The 19,687-nt window shown below is 33.9% G+C and overlaps 2 protein-coding genes across 2 annotated transcripts in view; both read right to left on the minus strand.

Annotated features, from left to right (window-relative positions):
• The window catches only part of LOC140439837 (uncharacterized), an 895,210-nt gene that overhangs the window by 550,740 nt on the left and 324,783 nt on the right, over nt 1-19,687 (minus strand). The window lies entirely within an intron of this gene.
• Nucleotides 2,664-7,457, minus strand: LOC140438881 (uncharacterized). Its single transcript, XM_072528520.1, has one exon. The coding sequence runs from the start codon at nt 7,455-7,457 to the stop codon at nt 2,664-2,666; it is 4,794 nt and encodes a 1,597-aa protein (XP_072384621.1).

Raw genomic sequence — 19,687 nt, forward strand, 5'->3', positions numbered from 1 at the left:
TGCAGCAGCTAGAGATAGAGAGAACTGGAGACGTTTGGAGGAGGCCTATATCCAACAATGGATGTGAAAATGGGGCTGGATGATGATGATGATACTGATGACCCCTTGATAAAGCATAATTTATTTTAACTAACTAGTTGAAAATAGTTGTATTTGTGTCTATACGGGACATGTATATACAAACTGATTTCGGCAATATCAATTTGCAGTTCTTGTTTGAAGATTTGTCTTGAATTAAGCTTATTATGCTACAATCCATCAGACTAAAAAAAACGTAATTATTATTGACCTAGTTGTTGAAATGTTTTATATACTAGCCACCAGCATACCATGAAATGTATTAAAAAATGGGGAACGTGTCAAGTGTTTTAATAAATCTTATGAAATATCAGAAAACGGTGATTTTACGTGTTGTTAATTTGAATGTGTACAAAGTACGTGGGACTGCTGTAATACTACATACTTACACGAGTCAATAAATCTCACTTCTGGTATGTATAATAAAATACTGTTTCTAATGATATGTAATGGTAAACAAAATGGCAAACTATAATATCATCTTGGTAGATGTTAAAATTTAATCATGGAACTATTCATCCACTAACAAGCAAATTCACCTTTAAACTAAATATTCATTTACTAAATCAAGTAAGTCATTTCAATTACTTACGATATGTATAAAACTTAATGCCTTTCTCTACCCTTTACTGCATGGATAAAACCCAACTCCGCCGGCGACCGAATAATTTATTATAGAGCAAATGTAATTTGAGTTTAACTTGTTTTAACAACTTGCTTGTCTTTCGTTCAATAGACCCCATTTATATTTGACATGACTTACACAGATCAAACGTGAAACTAATGGTTGACAGGGTGCAAGTAAGACTGGCTCATTTACCCTTAATCGTAAGCTCAATAACAATTAACACACTTTCTGTTATTCGTTTTGAAACTTTTTGTTAAAAAAAAAAAACAAAAAAGTATCTGTGTTTTGAGTGCCTAATATATTGCAAGACCATATTGGTCAATTATTCGGATTTTGTGAAATTGTGAAAGTGTAAGTGAATTGATTGTTGATCAGTGTAATAGTGTCGGAGCTCAGGAGGCTGAGACCTCGGAAGCCCTGAAGAAGACATCAGAGAGGATAGCTCTAGGTTTAATATATATATATATATATATATATATATATATATATATATATATATATATATATATATATATATATATATATATAATATGGATGATACATATTTATTTATTGAGTTTATATGAATTTAAGTTAATTCAGGTAACAACCAATTTTCAAATCATAAGTGAATGTATTCTCAACGCCGAATGCACTTTCACACTTGAATACGTTACTGTGAATAACGCTGTCAGCTACTATTCATCATCTGACTGACAGTTAGGAGTAATAGTACTTACTACACAGTGAACGTAAGTAAAGTATATCAATATCTTAAAAAAGTAATTGGAGAAATTACCGGCGTTTGAGGTGGAATTATGTGTGATTCCACGTGTTTTCAATCTTCAACTAACTTGTACCGCCGGTATTCTTTGGGTTTTTAAGTGGACTGTATTATTTTAATTGTATATGGTACGTAAGGAATACTAGTAACTTATAACTAACTTTTATTTCTTAACGTATTATAGGTAACACAACCTAGTGAGTACTATATGTGACAATATACGTGGTTACACAAAATTATTAGTTTCACAATCGCGGAGACAAATTTTCTTGTTGCTAAACACTTGAGAGAGACACGCTCTGAAAATCAAATCACAAATTTTGTTATTAAAGCACCATGTTTCTTCCGCGAGAGTTTGTAACAGACAGCCAAGGGTTTTTCTTGGATTCTTGGGACCGTCGGTCGCCGATGTCCGGAACATGTCATTTTTAACGGGGTTTAGTAAGTACTGTTAGAGTTTATTGATGGAATGAACAGGGCGTCTTGGCAGACAGGGTGGAGCACAGTTAGGAACAAAGGGAAATATACTATTTTGAAAATTACAGGGTTGTAAACAAAATCAGTTTGCAACCATACTGCCCCCCAGAGAATGTCTACTATCTTGTAGCTTTACTTGTACTATAAGACGGAAGAAGGGCCAAAAACATGCGTTGAAGTCTCATCTGGCGGTAAGGGGATCAGTCTAGTGATAGGGCGAATGAAAGTTCCACTTTTCGTGCGAACTTGTACTGCTCGAACGTTGTGGTCTTTTCCTTCATAAACTTCAGTCACCCGAGCTAATGGCCACTGTAAGGGAGGGTAGTCCAGGTTTTTAACCAAAACTAAATCGCCGACTTTAATATTAGGAGTTACGTGAATCCATTTGGGTCGGTTTTGGAGTCGATTTAGGTAATCCGAGGTCCAACGCTTCCAAAAGAGTTGCTGAACTCGAGTACACTGCTGCCAGCGCTTCAGTCGATTATCCGGAGTGCATGAAATATCTACCTCTGGATAAGATAACAGGGGAGCACCTATTAAGAAGTGTCCTGGAGTAAGAGGCTGTAGGTCTAATGGATCAGTAGACAATGGGAATAGAGGGCGAGAGTTAAGAATGGCCTCTATTTAAGCAAGAATAGTGCAGAATTGTTCAAAGGTATATACAGAGTTACCAGTGATTTTAATCAAAAGTAACTTAGCACTTTTAATTGAGGTTTCTCATAATCCACCCCAGTGTGGGGATCTGGGAGGAATAAATTTCCAAGTGATATTGTGAGAAGCAAGGAACTCGTGAAACACATGAGGTTGTGTTGAGAAATGTTTTCTAAGAAGAGTGAGATGGTTATTGGCACCCACAAAATTAGTTCCATTGTCACTGTAGATAATGGATAGGATACCACGTCTAGCTATGAATCTTTTAAGACAAGCCAGGAAGGCGTCTGTCGTGAGGTCAGACACTGCTTCTAAATGGACTGCTTTGGTAGCTAAGCATACAAACAATGCTATGTAACCTTTAGATGTAGGGGCTCTTCTCAAGGAAGAGGACTTTATGCAAAAGGGGCCTCCAAAATCTATTCCTGTGTTTTCGAAAGGTCGTTTCGATGTGACTCGTTCACGAGGGAGATCTCCCATAATTTGGGTTGAGGCGATGGCATTAAACCTAAAGCAAGTGTTGCATGAGTGTATTATACGTTTTACACACCTAAGTCCGTCAAGGGGCCAATATCTTAAGCGGACATTGTTTAAGGTGGTTTGAGATCCTGCATGTCCCAGACGCTGATGCTCTGAGGTGAGCAACAGTGTAGTGAATTGATTACGCGCAGGGAGCAGTAAGGGGTGTCGTTGATCAAAGGGTACATCCGAATACTTGAGTCGACCACCTACTCTAAGTAATGTAGACCTGTCAAGGAAGGGATTTAGTGAAGCAATTTGCTTGTTAAGTAATAATCGACCTTGTGTCAGAGATAGTATTTCGGACTTAAAGAAAATGGTTTGAACTTGACGTATTAGGAATAGTCTGGAATCTTGCAATTCCTTAGGAGACAAATGATCAGATAAGCGGTCTTTATGTCGGGCATTGTACACAAACCGACGTATGTACGCCATGGATTTTATAAGTTTAGTGAATGATGAGAATCGGTTTATATATTCGATCCAACAATTTTTCTGAGTTTTGGTATATACATTAACTCCTTTCTTTTCTTCAGGGAGATTGACCATAGGCTCAAACGAGCTATTTTTAAACAAATAGCTAGATCGATCTAGTAGAAATGGTGGTCCAGATGCCCAAAAGGATCTGGCCCGATCTGAAAGCTTACCCCGAGATAAGAGGTCTGCGGGATTGAGTTCAGACTTTATGTGCTTCCACTTTGGGGAAGGGCTAGCGTTTTGGATTATTTCCACCCTGTTTGCCACAAAGGTAGACCATTTTTTGGAAGGTGAGTGCGCCCAAGAGAGAGCTACCATAGAATCTGACCACAAGATACTGTCAGAAATAGTAAGAGAACGAGATATTATGGCATAAAGCTTGGTGTAAAGACTGGTTAAGAGAACCATTGCACACAACTCAAGTTTAGGTATAGTGAGAGGTTTTCTCACTGGAGCTACACGCGATTTTGCAGCAATAAGTGTAGATGACACAGATGAATCAGAGTATTCTGCTCTTAAATACATGCAACATCCATATGCCTGAGTACTGGCATCACAAAACCCATGTAATTCGACTTGGATTACATCATTTTCTTCGATTATGCACCGAGGAATCGAGAAGGAGGACAGGTTGGTTAAACTTGACAAGAACTTAAACCAACTGTCTAAAAGATCGGGATCGGTTATAGTGTGGTCCCAAGAGAGATTTTTGGCCCATATTTGTTGCATTAGAATTTTTCCGTGAACAATTACAGGATTGACAAATCCTAGAGGGTCATAGCACTGCGCTATGACAGAGAGAATTTTTCGTTTGGTAGGTAAACTAACAGTAAGCGACTCTGGAGTGGCAACTTGGAATACATCAGTTGCGGGATCCCACTTAATGCCTAGCACCTTGCATGGCCCTTTTTCAGGAAGAATGTCCTTTGACGCGCTGCTAAACTCTGCAGAGGACGCAGCAAGAGATGAATTGGATCTGATCTTGTGTATACTGAAGCCAGCGGAAGAAAGAGTAGAGCTTAACGAACGACGCAGTGAAATGATTTCTTTTTCAGTACTACAGCCTGATAAGATGTCATCCACATAAGTCTGATATAATAGGGTGTCTTTCACTGCCGTTGAACAAGAGGTATTTTGAGCAATGTCCTTTAAAACTCGACAGGCCAGATATGGAGCACTCTTTTGACCAAATGAAACTGTAGTTAGTTCAATGCAAGAGAATTGATCTTGTGGAGTTTCTCGCCACAAAGCGTTCTGAAGAAAGTGAAAGGAGGGGTTTAGTTTCACCTGCCGATACATTTTCGTTATGTCAGCAGTAAATGCAAATTTATGAGTTCGGAATCTGGTAAGAATTTCGAACAGTTCGGGCTGAACCTTAGGACCACGGAGAGTGATATCGTTTAGGGAGAGAGCTGAAGTGGTCTTAGCCGAAAAGTCGAAAACGACTCTCATTTTCGTAGTAGAGCTTTGGTCTCGTACATCTGCTAAATGTGGGACAAAGTATTTATTCTCAAATTTGGAGTTACAAAGGGCCAGAGGGACTTCCCTTCCGTGTCCTAGCTCAATATACTCCATCAGAATTTTTCTATATTCTTCCTTTAGGAAAGGATGCTTGACAAATTTCTTCTCAAGGGAAAGGAATCTGTTTTTAGCACACATAAATGAATCGCCCAATTCTTTGTGAGCTAAAGGGTGAATGAGAGGGAGGTCTACCTGGTAGCTGCCGTCTTTTAGAATTTTAGTCGTCGAAACAAAGATTGCTTCGGCAAGCTCATCCTGTTCCGAACTTTTAGAAATATCAAGCTCTTGTTCCTGTTGAAAAAAGCGATCTAGGGTTTCATTAAGTGATTCTTCGGTTTCTTGAAAACCGAGGGTCGAGTGAAATGTGTACGATTTTGGGTGAGGTTGAAAGTGGGGTTTAAGATAGCTGAGTGGTACAGAGCCAGACACAACCCATCCTAGCTGTGTCTGTATAAGAGAGGGCAATCCTTTCCCCAACTTTTCAAGTCCTGGTAGCAACAGCTCATAGTAGGCATCAGCTCCTATGAGCAAATCAATGCCAGCTGGTTGACCGAACTCTTCGTCGGCCAGCCTATTTAATATATGAGAGGGAATTTTAAACTTTCTTATGTCAATGGCTATCTGAGGCAAGCAATTTGTAATAGAAGGTATTACTGCACAAGAAAGAGTAAACCGCTTAGCAGAAGAATTGCGAGGAAAGATATCTATTGTAACTCTTTCCTTAATGACATTACTATCATTAAGGATTCCCGAGATATGCAGACTGGAAGGATGCCGTTTGCATCCTATTGATTTAGCTAGTGACTCAGTGATAAATGAACTTTGACTTCCAGAATCCAGAATGGCTCTGGCTAGAATAGGTCGTCCATTTACTGGATAAATGTGAACTTTGGCTGTAGCCAACAAGACGTGAGTGTCATGTGTAGTGATTGTCGATAGTACAGTTGAGCGTGAAGTGAAGTTATTTTCATGTACGACGCTGGACTGGTCAATTTCTGGCTGAGTCGTCAGAAGAGTATGAGATATAGAACGAGTGGAAGACTCTCCGTGGTTGAGTGAGTGATTAGAGGGCTCAATTGGAGTATCAGTGTTAGCTGCTGAGCTGCGAGTGTTGTGTAAAAGAGAATGGTGCCTCGAGTGGCATAGGGAACAGGAAGACTTTGAACCACAGTTTTGTAAAAAGTGCTTACTACCTAAACAGTTAAAACAGAGCTTATTGGCCTTTGAATATTCAATTCTATCAGATACAGGCAATGAACAAAACTTAGTGCATGAGTAGATGCGGTGATTTTGCTGCAAGCAGTAACCACATCCTTTGGGCGGTGAGGTATATGTTTTTGATTTTGAAACCATTTGACTGGAGGGGTTTGATTGTGAGTGAAAAGCTACCTTGAACTTACTTGGGTGAGCATGGTCATTACCTTGAAATCTAGTCACTTTAGACGTGGGTTGGGCAGCAGTGGAATTCTCAGAGTTGATATTTTCCAGAACAACACAACGGTTACTCAAAAAATGGAAAAAGTCATCAATAGAAGGAAGCTCATTTACTGAAACTTGCTCTTCAAATGAGCGACGAGTGCTATAATCAAGTTTTTGTTCCAATAAATGAACAAGTAAGGATTCAAACAATTCTGCTTTACTTAACTTTACCGTATCTAAGGCATCCAAAATTGCCTTAGAATTTGCAACGAATTGTCTCAGCGATTGCGAAGTACATTTTTGCAATGTAGGAGTGGCTAGTAACTGCTGATAATATGAGCGGATTATCTGCCGTTGGTTACTATACCGGCTGTGTAATAAATCTAAAGGTATGACCAAATTATCATCAGTTACCGGCAACCTATCAATTAGCTTTAACGCTTCTCCCTTTAGATATGATTTTAAATAAAAGAATTTCTCAACATTTGATGATAACTGTGAATTATTGACAATTAGGGCTCTGAATAAGTCGATAAATGAAGGATATTCGATGCAATTTCCACTAAATGTGGGTAAGTGAATATTTGGTAGCTTAATATTCATATGAGAGTGGCCACTACGAGAGAAATGATCAGGATCTGGTCGGGAAGACACTTGATTTAAGGCTTCGACTTGAGCTTGTAGGGTACATTTTAGATCCAGACATTTATTTTCATATTCCTCTCTGTCCTCTGAGTCACTAGGTGAGTCCAGTAACTCAATTTCATTTTGAATGGAGTCATATTTAGCTAAGTTCTCCTTGAGAAGGTCTATACGAGACAACAACTGATGTTTATCATCACAAGAGGTATTAGCGCTGTACCACTTTTCTATGCGGGTGAATTGCGCCTTGTAAGTACTACGCTTTTTCTTAAGAGTGTCCATGTTTGTATTTACAAACAACGAGTTGACTGCGAATTTACTAAGAATTACTAGAGAAATATAAGAATACTAAGAAGAGAAGTATCTTTTGCTAAACTAACCTAACCCTTCGAGTAAACTACAAAGATAAGACACAGAGTGAGAGAGAGAGATGCAGAGAGGTCTATATTTTTTTTTTAACAACACTTCTATTGAAATACAAAAGGGCAAATGCTGAACAAGACACAGAACGAGAAATAAAGAGAAGTATTCTTGCTAAATCCAAATGAGAATAACAGTATACAAAATAAAATGAATTATTCAATATAAATAAATTTTACTTTAAAATATACTATGCAGCAATATATAAATTAAGTTTTCTATTAAGAGTAAAAATGAAGAATTAAATTATATTTAAATTGCAACTTTGTGACTCGCACTGTAACAGAATCACCAAATATCATGAGAAGAGTGATAGCTTAATTGATAATTTACGGTTCTATATTACTGTTAAATACATAATTATAATAATGCATATGCCAATCTGGTTTACGATGAAATAAATAAAGACATGCAGAATAAAACAACTAATTTGTAGCTTTTATTATTCTCGTAGCATCACCTGAAACATACAAAAAACATTCCAGACCGGCATAGCTTTCTCAAATTTATACAATCTAAATTATGTTCCAAATTACTTAATTATATTCACTTCTGAGTAAACAATCTGCTTATAATTATATGTGTTTAATGCTATCACTGCACTTTGTTTATTAAGGAAAGAGTTTACCTCGATACACTAGGCTTTCGGGGAGGCCTATGTCTACTTGCGTCTGCTTCCTGCGGCTGCTGTGCACCTTCCAACTCGATTGGGCTTCAATTGTAAAGAGCTAATCATGGAGAATCATCCATCCGGTTCGAAGATAGACCATGGAGAAATTACCGGCGTTTGAGGTGGAATTATGTGTGATTCCACGTGTTTTCAATCTTCAACTAACTTGTACCGCCGGTATTCTTTGGGTTTTTAAGTGGACTGTATTATTTTAATTGTATATGGTACGTAAGGAATACTAGTAACTTATAACTAACTTTTATTTCTTAACGTATTATAGGTAACACAACCTAGTGAGTACTATATGTGACAATATACGTGGTTACACAAAATTATTAGTTTCACAATCGCGGAGACAAATTTTCTTGTTGCTAAACACTTGAGAGAGACACGCTCTGAGAATCAAATCACAAATTTTGTTATTAAAGCACCATGTTTCTTCCGCGAGAGTTTGTAACAGACAGCCAAGGGTTTTTCTTGGATTCTTGGGACCGTCGGTCGCCGATGTCCGGAACAGGTCATTTTTAACGGGGTTTAGTAAGTACTGTTAGAGTTTATTGATGGAATGAACAGGGCGTCTTGGCAGACAGGGTGGAGTACAGTTAGGAACAAAGGGAAATATACTATTTTGAAAATTACAGGGTTGTAAACAAAATCAGTTTGCAACCAGTAATACTTATCCAATAGTCCTATAAACAAAGATAACAGCTGCGAGACGTTTCAGCTGTTTGTTTTAAAACAAAATTGTAATTTTGAAGTAAAATATCTTTTGAATTAGTTTGATATACCTGCCACTAAAATGGAATTTTCATGAACATATAGAAAAATTGCCTATAATACCCTTGATCTGAATAGGAGTACGGCAGCTGGATAGCCTTCTGTATATAGGGAAGGGTGGATAGCAGTAAAACTATTCTATCCTACGTAAAATTATTCGTTGAATACGAAGATATAGATCCAATATTTCAAAAAGTGGTAGACACCAAGTGTTATAAACAATTTTTTTATAACTTAATTTTTAAATTTTAATATTTTGAAATCTTGAAAATGTTGCCTGTGTGAGTCCATTTCAAATACGCAAAAAGAAATAGGAATAAGAGTTACTTACAATCAATTTATTCTACCACCAACGACCGGTTTCGCATACTATAATTTGCTATGAATCTTCAGGTCTTAAGGTACACGGTAAACTAAATGCTGAAATCATAAAAACCCGTATTAGGGTACTGTCTGCTAAAGAATATACATAACAAATATAACATATACAATAAAAATTAAGTAAAAAACAATATAGTAAAATTTAAATTAAATAAATAAATAACTAATAAATATTACTTACCTGCCGATACAAGGATTATAATTTAATGTTTAGAAAACATAGTTCAAACTGTTATGGTAAACTGGTGGCGGGTGATAATCGGTTTTATTGTAACTATTTAACAAAAAGAGGAAAAGTTCTTGAGGGGGAAATATATTTACAACTAAACTAGGAAAGTAGGTATTATATAGATTGTTTATTGAAATTAATGTGATGTGTTATATTATTTAAAAGAAGTTATTTATATTTATTGAAGAGTGTGCAATAACTCCAAATTGTAATTAAGAATTTATGATAAAACATTGAAGAGCACTTAAGGATAAACAGAACACATTCAAAAAGACACAACAGAAATTTAATTTAAAAGGCGCACTTAGTGGCACTACATCAATTGTAAGAAGAAGAACTGGCAAAAAAGGACTAGTTTTTTGTTGTTTAATAAATTTGTGAGAGGTAATTATTAAAAAGTTAAAGTAATTGTAGGTTAAAGGGTGACAGTTCTTCTATTTATTAGTACTGTAAATAAGGTTAACCAACTATATGATGTGAAGTAAACATAAATGACTAAAATAGTGATTAAATATTTAAATGGATATTGTAATCTAATTTTATAAATAATATTGACATACTTTATACAAAGACATGAATTTATTGTACCAATTAAAAATGTTTGTATCAGAAAATCAAAAAGATCAGACCTACAAATTCATACTTATAAGTCAGTATTTGGTAATGGGATAATAAGCAAAATGAATATTAAATACAAAGATGAACAATTGTCGGTGTGTATGAACTATCTGTAATGGTATATGTAAAAATTTTAGAATTTAAATATTTTATTCTGAAAAAAGAGAGGTAGAAAAGTGTTGATATTAAATTAATTAAAAAATTCCAAAAATTAACTGAATTATTCTAAAATAATAAGGCTGACATTCTGGAATAGAAAACAATTGAGAACCGGATGTGGATTTAACTTCATATAGTAGAATAACTATCTAGACGGATCAAGAGTAAAATTTGTCTTATTTTGTGCTTGTAAAGTATCATGACAATATATAACGTCCACTCCGACAAGAACATTGGTAAGCTGAACAGACTTATTAACAATTTTAAGATGAGAAATCGAAGATTTACCCTAACTTTCAGTCGTCATAACTTTTTAAATGGTTCATAATATTTATTCAACAGCTGCATATTAATGGAAAGTTTGAACCTATTTTGACACTTTACTATTAACAAAATGGAAAAAACTTACTGTTTTATTGCGTTAGCCAGTAATAAACAAATAGCTTTTCGGCTTTGATGAATCAACAAATAGACGGCGTATTGCGCAGTGGCCGTCTGGGCACTTGTCGTCATTACGCATGCTTCGAGTGGTGTTATATAAAGAGGTAATAAAAAACGTAAAGTAAAAAGTACCTGTTTTTTCATTTGTTTTTAATAGTAAACACATCTACATATTTATAATTATAGTTGTGAATAACTTAAACTATAAACTTACGGAATTTTTAACAGCCGTACTTTACGATTGGTTTGGTTATAAATCAGATTATTCAAATTTAAAAATTTATGTATCAAAAAATTGTTTATAGAGATTGTTACTACGTTTTGAAATGATGTACCTATATATCCGTATACAGCAAAAATTTTTGCACAAGATATAATAGTTTTCAATTATCCACCCTTCCATGTATGCCAAAAGGTACCCAGCTGCCAAGCTAATGATAAATGATGTAATAGTTATCGCAGTCTTTACCAATACACGATTGGAAAAAAATAAAAAATTTTGAATAATCAAATTTGGGAGCATACGCGGTTCTTTGTATAATATATTGTTGTATTCAAATTTATGATTTGCATTCTCGTGATTTTACTTAATGTGACCAAGGCGATGACGAATTAGTTTCCCAACATAAACCATTTCAAAACAATCTAATGAATTAAATATTACATTGTCTCTTTGTTAACGTTTTCAAGAAGCGCAATTGCGGTATAGAGATGTTGAAACTTGGAATTGTTATTTTCAGAAATTTATTCCTAACAATGTAAGACTAACGAGGATGTACGCATTCTATTATTCTGGCGATTATTTAACCGCTCTGCTATCTGCAAATAATTTTATTGGTCTGGGAAGATACGATAAGTGAACTTTAAAATGTATAACATTTGCATAGTTAAGCAATTCATATTTGGTTTAAATGTTATAGCTATTGTTTAATGTTATTCGAAAGTTTTTATCTGTAACATCGCAGTTTTAGATTCTTGATTTTATAACTAACTATACCAAGTAAAACATTTTTTAAATTTTCTGCGAATTAAGGGAAACCGATATTTAAAGTCTGAAACCATTTTCTTGTAAAATGTTTTATGTTAAATATTGTTTTTATTGGATTAAACCACAAAGTGCTTTTCATGAGAACTACATATTTTATATTTTTTTGAAAATATAAAAATTTTATATATTTTTGGAAATTGTTAAAAAAATATTTATAAATTAAGAAGTATTTATAAATTGGCGCTTTGTGGCAGCTAATTTGACAGTAGTCCACGATCTTGTATACAAATAGCCATATTTTGAGTTGAACTTCTGAGGGTGATATACTCTCAAATTAATATTAATATAAAATTTTAAAAATATCTTTCTGTGTTCATCTAACTCATAGTAGATGATGTGTCTCTGACCTTTTATTGACCAATTATTTCTGTTTGATGAATTCTTTTTTTAGTATTGGTAACCAGAACTCTGTTGACGAGTTTGCTATACATTTTTCTTTATTTGCAATATTCTGAATCTATTTTCTTGTTGCATCTTTGCAATTAAGATGTGTGTTCTGTTCCATTCGGTCGATTCTTAAAACATCCTTATTTATAAACGTCAGAGAATACTAATTTTTTAATATAACAGATGTTAACAAATGTTTTTTTCTCTAAAAATTTATTGGATTTGTATTGTATTTATGCATAACTCACGATGGACAAGTAAAATCACAATTAGGAGACCAAGAGCAGATAAACGTAGTAGAGAAAGACCACCTACACGTTGGGCTGATGACATCATGCGTATCACCAAAAATTGGCAACAAAGAGCACAAAATCGCAAAGAATGGAGAAGTTTAAGGGAGGTCAATGTCCAGCAGTTGACGTGATAAATGAAGACTGGATGATAATGATTGAATTTATTATTATCTCCATTGTGTTTGTTGCAGTTGATGTGTTGAGTGATTATCTTGTTACCAAGTATAGTCGGCTTTATTGTCTTTTTATGCTATATTTTTATACGAGGAGTAACCTATTTTATCCGAAAGACTGCGATGAATAACCTCGGGTTAGTAACGATCCAAAATAAAAGAAACAGTCCTGGACTCGTTTAATTTAGTATTGAATAAATTTATTTATTTTATTTATAAAATCTTATTAGGCATTAAATAAAGTAAAAATTGTTCGAAAAACCTAGCGATAAAACAGTAAATAACTAGTTTCTCGCTGGGTTATTAGTATTTGACATAAACTTAACCAACCTAAAAGGGAATCGAAATAATGGTAAATTCCGGTATCAATTCAACCAATTTGGTTATATCAAGTGTAACATTTTATGCAATTTCTAAATTAGTTTGTGGAAAATTTGCTAAAATAAATGACTTAATCGTACTCACACTGTAAAGTATATACGCTGTCCACTGAAAGAGTGCTTTATCTAAGTAGGTAACAGAATTGAAGATATATTATGCGCTTGTGCTAGTTCTTTAGTTGCTTTAACTATTATTTAGTCTGAGTCCTCTTCAATATTTTTTAAAGCTGGTCAGTTTATTACATATTTTTTAGTTATTCCGATAGCAGTTAAAATTTGTCACAAAAATGTCACATGATTTTAACAAAATATTCTTCCCATTGTACTCTTTTAATGTTTTTTATAATTGTCTGGAAAACATATCATTTTTTCGTAAATTAAATTTGTCTTTTTTAAACTTTTCATGTGTATCTTTTATGCAAGAGGAATCATTTGTTTATCTTAACTGTATTGCATTACTGCTCGGTACTTGCCCTGTTTCTAATGCACTTTTTGTGCAATTTTTAAACAAAACAATTTGTATTTACCTACTTACTATAAATCACTGAATCTTCAAAAACCTATTTATATACTTTTAGCCCAAAACATAACTTGCCGACTAGGATATAAAATGTTACAAATTCATATTACTGTTCACATATCTGTTGTGGCTCAACAAAAAATATTTAATTAAAACAAATGGTTTGGGCATTCAACATTTATGGGGTTGCTCAGTGTTGAACTTTCCGGACCAATTACAGTAAGTGGCTGTCTACGTATGTTTTATGTTTGGGTATTTCGTAATAATTGTGAAGGATAGTAGTTGGCACTAACACCTTATCAAGTTGATGACAGAGATAGATAAGAAGACGGAAAAAACATAATTTGCTGTTTGTCTAAGTATATGCCTCATATATTTCTGTAGAAAAAGTAGCCATAAAAGCAAAACATTAAATGTAAAAAGACATTAAACGGAAACTAAATTTCTCCATGAACACATATTTTTTAGATAATAAAAATAAAAAAAGTATATTTAAAATTCATAACTGGAAAGTTCTTTTTAAGTTCAATTTACCGTTGTTGTTATTGTGTTATATCATTATTTATGTCAATGATTACGTACTTTTTTTATCGTTTTAATAAAAATATAATCAAATTATATCTTGAGTTTCTATAGCCGATAAATTATTTTCTTTTACAGTACGTGTTGATGATGAACGTATAAAAACATAATACTTTTTCAACCATAAACTTCACTTTAAGTACACATATAAAAGGTAAGATCGATTATGTTGTCACTAACAGAGCAAAACATGTTAAACTCATAATAACGTCCAACTTCAGTAAGCGCAAAACATGATCATTAGTTAATAAGGTCGAATACTAAATTGAAAACAAAAATTTTGGATTAGGAATCAGTAAGATAAAATAAATCTACACTAAAATAAAACGTACATAAAGCAGCACTTGAAAAATTAAGAACTAAAATAGTATACATAAATCTTCACAATTCTCTTTGACTTTATCCTTATATGGGGTCTGCTTGCTTACTTATATTTCTCCATAATTTTCTTTGGCTTGAAATTCTTTGACTGCTTTTCTTTTATCCCCATTTTTTGTAGATTTTCTTTACACGCTTCGAGCCACTTCTTTTGCCGTTCATTCTCTGCATTTTTTCCCTTTATCTTTCAGCAGGTTGTCCTTTACTTATCTTCCATCTTGAATTCTTGCCACGTGACCCAACTATCTAAGCCTTTGTGATTTAAAGATCCGGGATGTCTGCATTTGTTTACCTCGTCCACATATTCTACTTCAACTCACCCAAAAATTTTCCATAAAAACCTACTCTCCTAATAAATTAAGCATATTTTTCTGATTTTTGTTAATAGCATACATTTCGCTACCATAAAAGACTGTGGGTTGGATTGCTGTTCGAAATAGTTTCAATTTCTTACCTTTGCTGCTTGCTGCCATTGAGATGGTGTTTGCTTTCAATAGGTTATGCAGCGTTTGAGCGTTTCTTCTTCCTTTCGCAATCCTCTTCTTGATTGCTTGAATTTCTTTCCTTTAATTTTTCAGGGTAACTTTTAGGTATTCAAAATCCTGCACCTTTTTGAAACTACTCTTTTCCATCAATATTTGTGACAGTCTTCAGTTGTTTCTGCTCGTTAGAATTCTGCCCCATTTTCATATACTTTGTTGTCTGATCGATAATAACTGGATTATATATTGTTTAGTATTTTTCTTAAATAAATTAAATATTCTAAATTATTCTGGTTTTGTTCTTGATATTATTACTAAATCACCGCCAAATGCCAGAATGTGGCTTCTGTTGACACAGATCATTGCTTTGGTACGTATTTGGCTTTCCCTACTATTGTCTTTAGCATGACATTAAAAAGTACTGTTGACGATGGGTCCCCATTCCAAATTTACCATTTTTTTCTATAATGCCACTTCATGTCACTTTTACTAATACGTTTTATTCGAGTAATTCCACGATAATTTTTACAGTCCTATTGGCCACTCCTTTTATAAATTGGTAGTATCATCTTTAACTCTCAGTCTTTTGGTATTAGCTTTTATTCCTTTGTTGCACGTTGAATTTTATTTGGTTATGTTTTCCTAGTATGCGTGTTGTTCACTAATTCACTTCTTGTCTGCCAGTCTCATTGCAAAATACAATCTCAGAATGTTCTTTTCATTGTCATTGCCCATTACTGAGTATTTCTCTTTTAGTAGGCCACCTTATCTTTATATATTGACGTACAGGCGGTTATTGTTTTTCTATAATATTTAAGCACCTTATAGCATCTGTATTTCCTTACTATTAATTTCTAGTTCTTTTACAAAATCCTTCCAAGCTTTTTTACTCTTTGTATAATTTTACTATTTTTTTTATTGCTTATACCCTTTATAATTCTGAGCCAATTTATCTCAATAATGCAATAATTGTAGTAGAAGTACGGCGAGTAGAAGTAGATAAACGGCGAGTTAACAAACAATATAAGATATGCCGACGACACGGTGATCCTTGCCAGTACCATAGACGAATTACAGCAGGTAATGGAAAGAGTTTATTCAGTTAGTGAGGAATACGGCCTGAGCCTCAACTTCAAGAAGACAAAGTGGATGCTGATAAGCAGGAAGCAACAGCCTGCTCGACAGTTACGGAAAAGTAACATACTAATTGACCATGTAGAATCTTATGTGTACCTTGGCACCAACGTAAATGCAAAATGGGAACAGGCCACAGAAATTAAGGCGAGAATAGAACAGGGATTTGTCTCTTCCCCTAAAACTACGTCTAGTTAAATGCTACATTTTTCCGATCTTACTGTATGATGTGGAGGCCTGGACGCTGACGGAGACGCTCACGAGAAAACTAGAAGCATTCGAAATGTGGGTGTACCGACGCATTCTTCGTATATCCTGGACCGAACATGTCACCAACACAGAGGTAATCCAAAGAATCGGAAAGGAGAAAGAAATCGTGAATACAATTAAACAAAGAAAGCTTGAATATCTAGGCCACATATTGAGACACGATAAGTACCGTCTACTGCAATTGATTGTCCAGGGAAAAATAGACAGTAAGCGAGGGCCAGGCAGGAGAAGACACTCGTGGCTCCAAAATCTGAGGAAGTGGTTCGGGCTCACATCGGTCGAACTATTCAGAAGCGCCGCAAATAAGATCAGAATTGCCATGTTAATAGCCAACGTTCGCAACGGACAGGGCACTTGAAGAAGAAGAAGAAAATAAAAGATAACGCAATATTTATAGTAGAAAATAAAATTGATTTCAAATAATTGGTACACAAATTTTGCACAACGGCTTTACAGAATAGCAATAAAATTGCCATAGAAAAAACGAAACCCACCCGTCACAAATTGACAAAATAATTTAACAGGTAATAAAAACGGAGTACCTACAAAAATAAATAACTAGTGAAAAAAAATAGAGGAGAACAGCAGATAACTAAAGCGAATAGAACATCTCAATGTGATCTTAAATTTATGTGATGATTGTGAATATGTTATGAGCATAAAGTTTATTTTTGAAAATGTATTACCATGGTTTTTTTAATATTGAGAACGGTAGATATCGTATCGATATATTTTATGAACAGTAAATGTGCCGATATGATAGCTGAGCAAGTTAGTAAAATCTTACTTAAAAATTCAGGAAACTGGGAATGTAGGTAACAAAAGCAAGAAACTGAAGGGCCCGTAGTTAATGAGGATGTTTAGTAGTGCAGGAACTTAATGAGGATGTTTATTAACGCAGTTTAGAGTTTGGAGAAATACTAATCAGTAAGCGAGCAGTTACTGATCCACAGTCTCGCTTTTTTAACAATATTTTTCTCTGATTAATGCACCTTTTTTACGAATGTAACTGTACATCTTCAATTGCCGTTATTCGTCTGATTAAAATCACAGGATTTTCCACGATTTGCATACGCAGTAACCGCTAAGTTTAAATTTCTGGGATGATATTTTTGGTAATCTACTGGTGGGACCATTTTTTTTCCTAGAAATTTGACTGGCAAAATGTATTAAAAATTACTGAAAGTGAAAATGATCAACAATATGATGAATATTATTTGATTTTTTAAAAGGATGGTACTCCTCCGTATTACTCTTTACGTGTCCGTCAATATTTAGACAAAAATTGTCCACGTCATTTGATTGGAATAAGAGGCAGAATTCTTGGCCACCCGTTACCCCCCCCCCCCATATAGTGAATTATAAGTGTTTTTAAACGATATTTTATTTGTACTAGAATGCCATTAAAAAATGTCCTGATTATTACTCTGATACCAGAAAAATGTGTTCTTCTGTCGAGTTTTTCAAAAATGTTGTCGTAGTACTTGATGATGCCTCTGTTTCGTTTTCGACCGTCACTCTGTATAATTAAATTGTATTGTATCTTGTATTGTATTTTATTGGCTTTGGTTTTTAAATTATTGCTTTTGTCGGTATACTAAACAGATTACTTTTTTGTGAACTGTTAAAGATTTGTTATTACTTAAATTTATTTTCTATATTGCGCAATATAATAATTAAGTATTACATATATAATTTGTGCAATTTATCGCATTATATTCATTTAATCCTTATTAATTTGCTATAAATATTGTTTTTGTTAATTTATAGTTATACTTTTTTAGTGCCTTATAGTTATAATTTACTGAAGGTTATTGGCTAGCTATAAAATGTAAACGAAACATGCGTGTACTGTTTATAGTTTTTTATATAATGTTGTATAATATCCCGTTAACGTATTATAATTTCTTAATATTTCCTGCTAATAAATATTATGCATTTATTGTAGATTATTTGATTATTTATTTTGCACTACGATGAATTATTCGATGAATCATCTAGTATGATCCACCCTTAGCATACGATGACCAGGTGTTCAGCAGGTACAGAAAGTCAGCTAATTCGAGCATACTTTTGCTCACTAGAATCAGCAGGGGCAAAGAATCCAGCCTACTCTTCAGAGTGTCTCCTTCTTTGATGCCACAGATCTACATATAAGAGAATAAATTGTCTCGGCCAATAAAGCCACAGGCTTTCTCAAGAGTATCTCCACCACTTAGCTCTGCTAGAATAAACGCCATAGGGCAGTGAAGGGCACTTACGACACAAAATGTGAGATAAGGTTTCAGCTTCGTCATTGCATAGACGGTACTTTGGCCATCTTACTATAACTAAACATTCTGTGTAATTATTATTTTGCTTAATATTGTTTTGAAGCTATTTTCTAGTGGGATCTTAATGCAATTCACTATGTTTGTTGGGTATAAGACATGTTTTTATTTTAACATATGTTTATTTGAAGATTTGGTTTTCAAAGTGGAAATTAAAACGTCAAATTTGTTTTTAAAGTGAAATTGTGGCTTATTCCCAACAAAAATAGTAAATTGTATTGTATTTAAATTTAGGTCTTTTACTAATTCAATTCAATTTCTCCTGTAGTCTTTGTATAATCCTTTTATGCATTTAAGATAGGGTGACGTTCAAATATTTGGGGTTGGGGTTTACCAAAAATTTTTCTATTTTCAATTTTCACCAATTTAATTCCTCCTTTACTCTTTGTCTGACGCTTGTATACGTCACTATTATATTTAGTTACATGCTATGATTTTTCTGACGGATATTCTCAAGTTAAAGTTGATTTCATGTAATCGAATGAATTATCTTACAAGCAAAGTCGTCCCAGAAATGCAACTCAACAATATTGGCATTATCATTTTAAAGTCGTCTACTTTAAAATGTATAATGTATGTATGAATTGTCAATATAAATGAGTCAGATAAAATTAAATTATTAGAAAAATTTTTCACCAACAAAATACAAAATTTGTTTAATTTACTAATGTTTGTATTTTGAAAACGATTTCCGAAGTGGAAATGGGTAAGTAAATAAACTTATTTTAACCTTTAATTTTGGCTTATTGCCATTTAAATCGTAATTACTTTAAAATGCCACAAGAAAATAGCTTCAGAACAATTTTAATTTCAACTATTATTTTCTTTATCAGATCAAGC

This window comes from Diabrotica undecimpunctata, chromosome 4 (genome assembly GCF_040954645.1).
Source record: "Diabrotica undecimpunctata isolate CICGRU chromosome 4, icDiaUnde3, whole genome shotgun sequence".
NCBI lineage: Eukaryota > Metazoa > Arthropoda > Insecta > Coleoptera > Chrysomelidae > Diabrotica > Diabrotica undecimpunctata.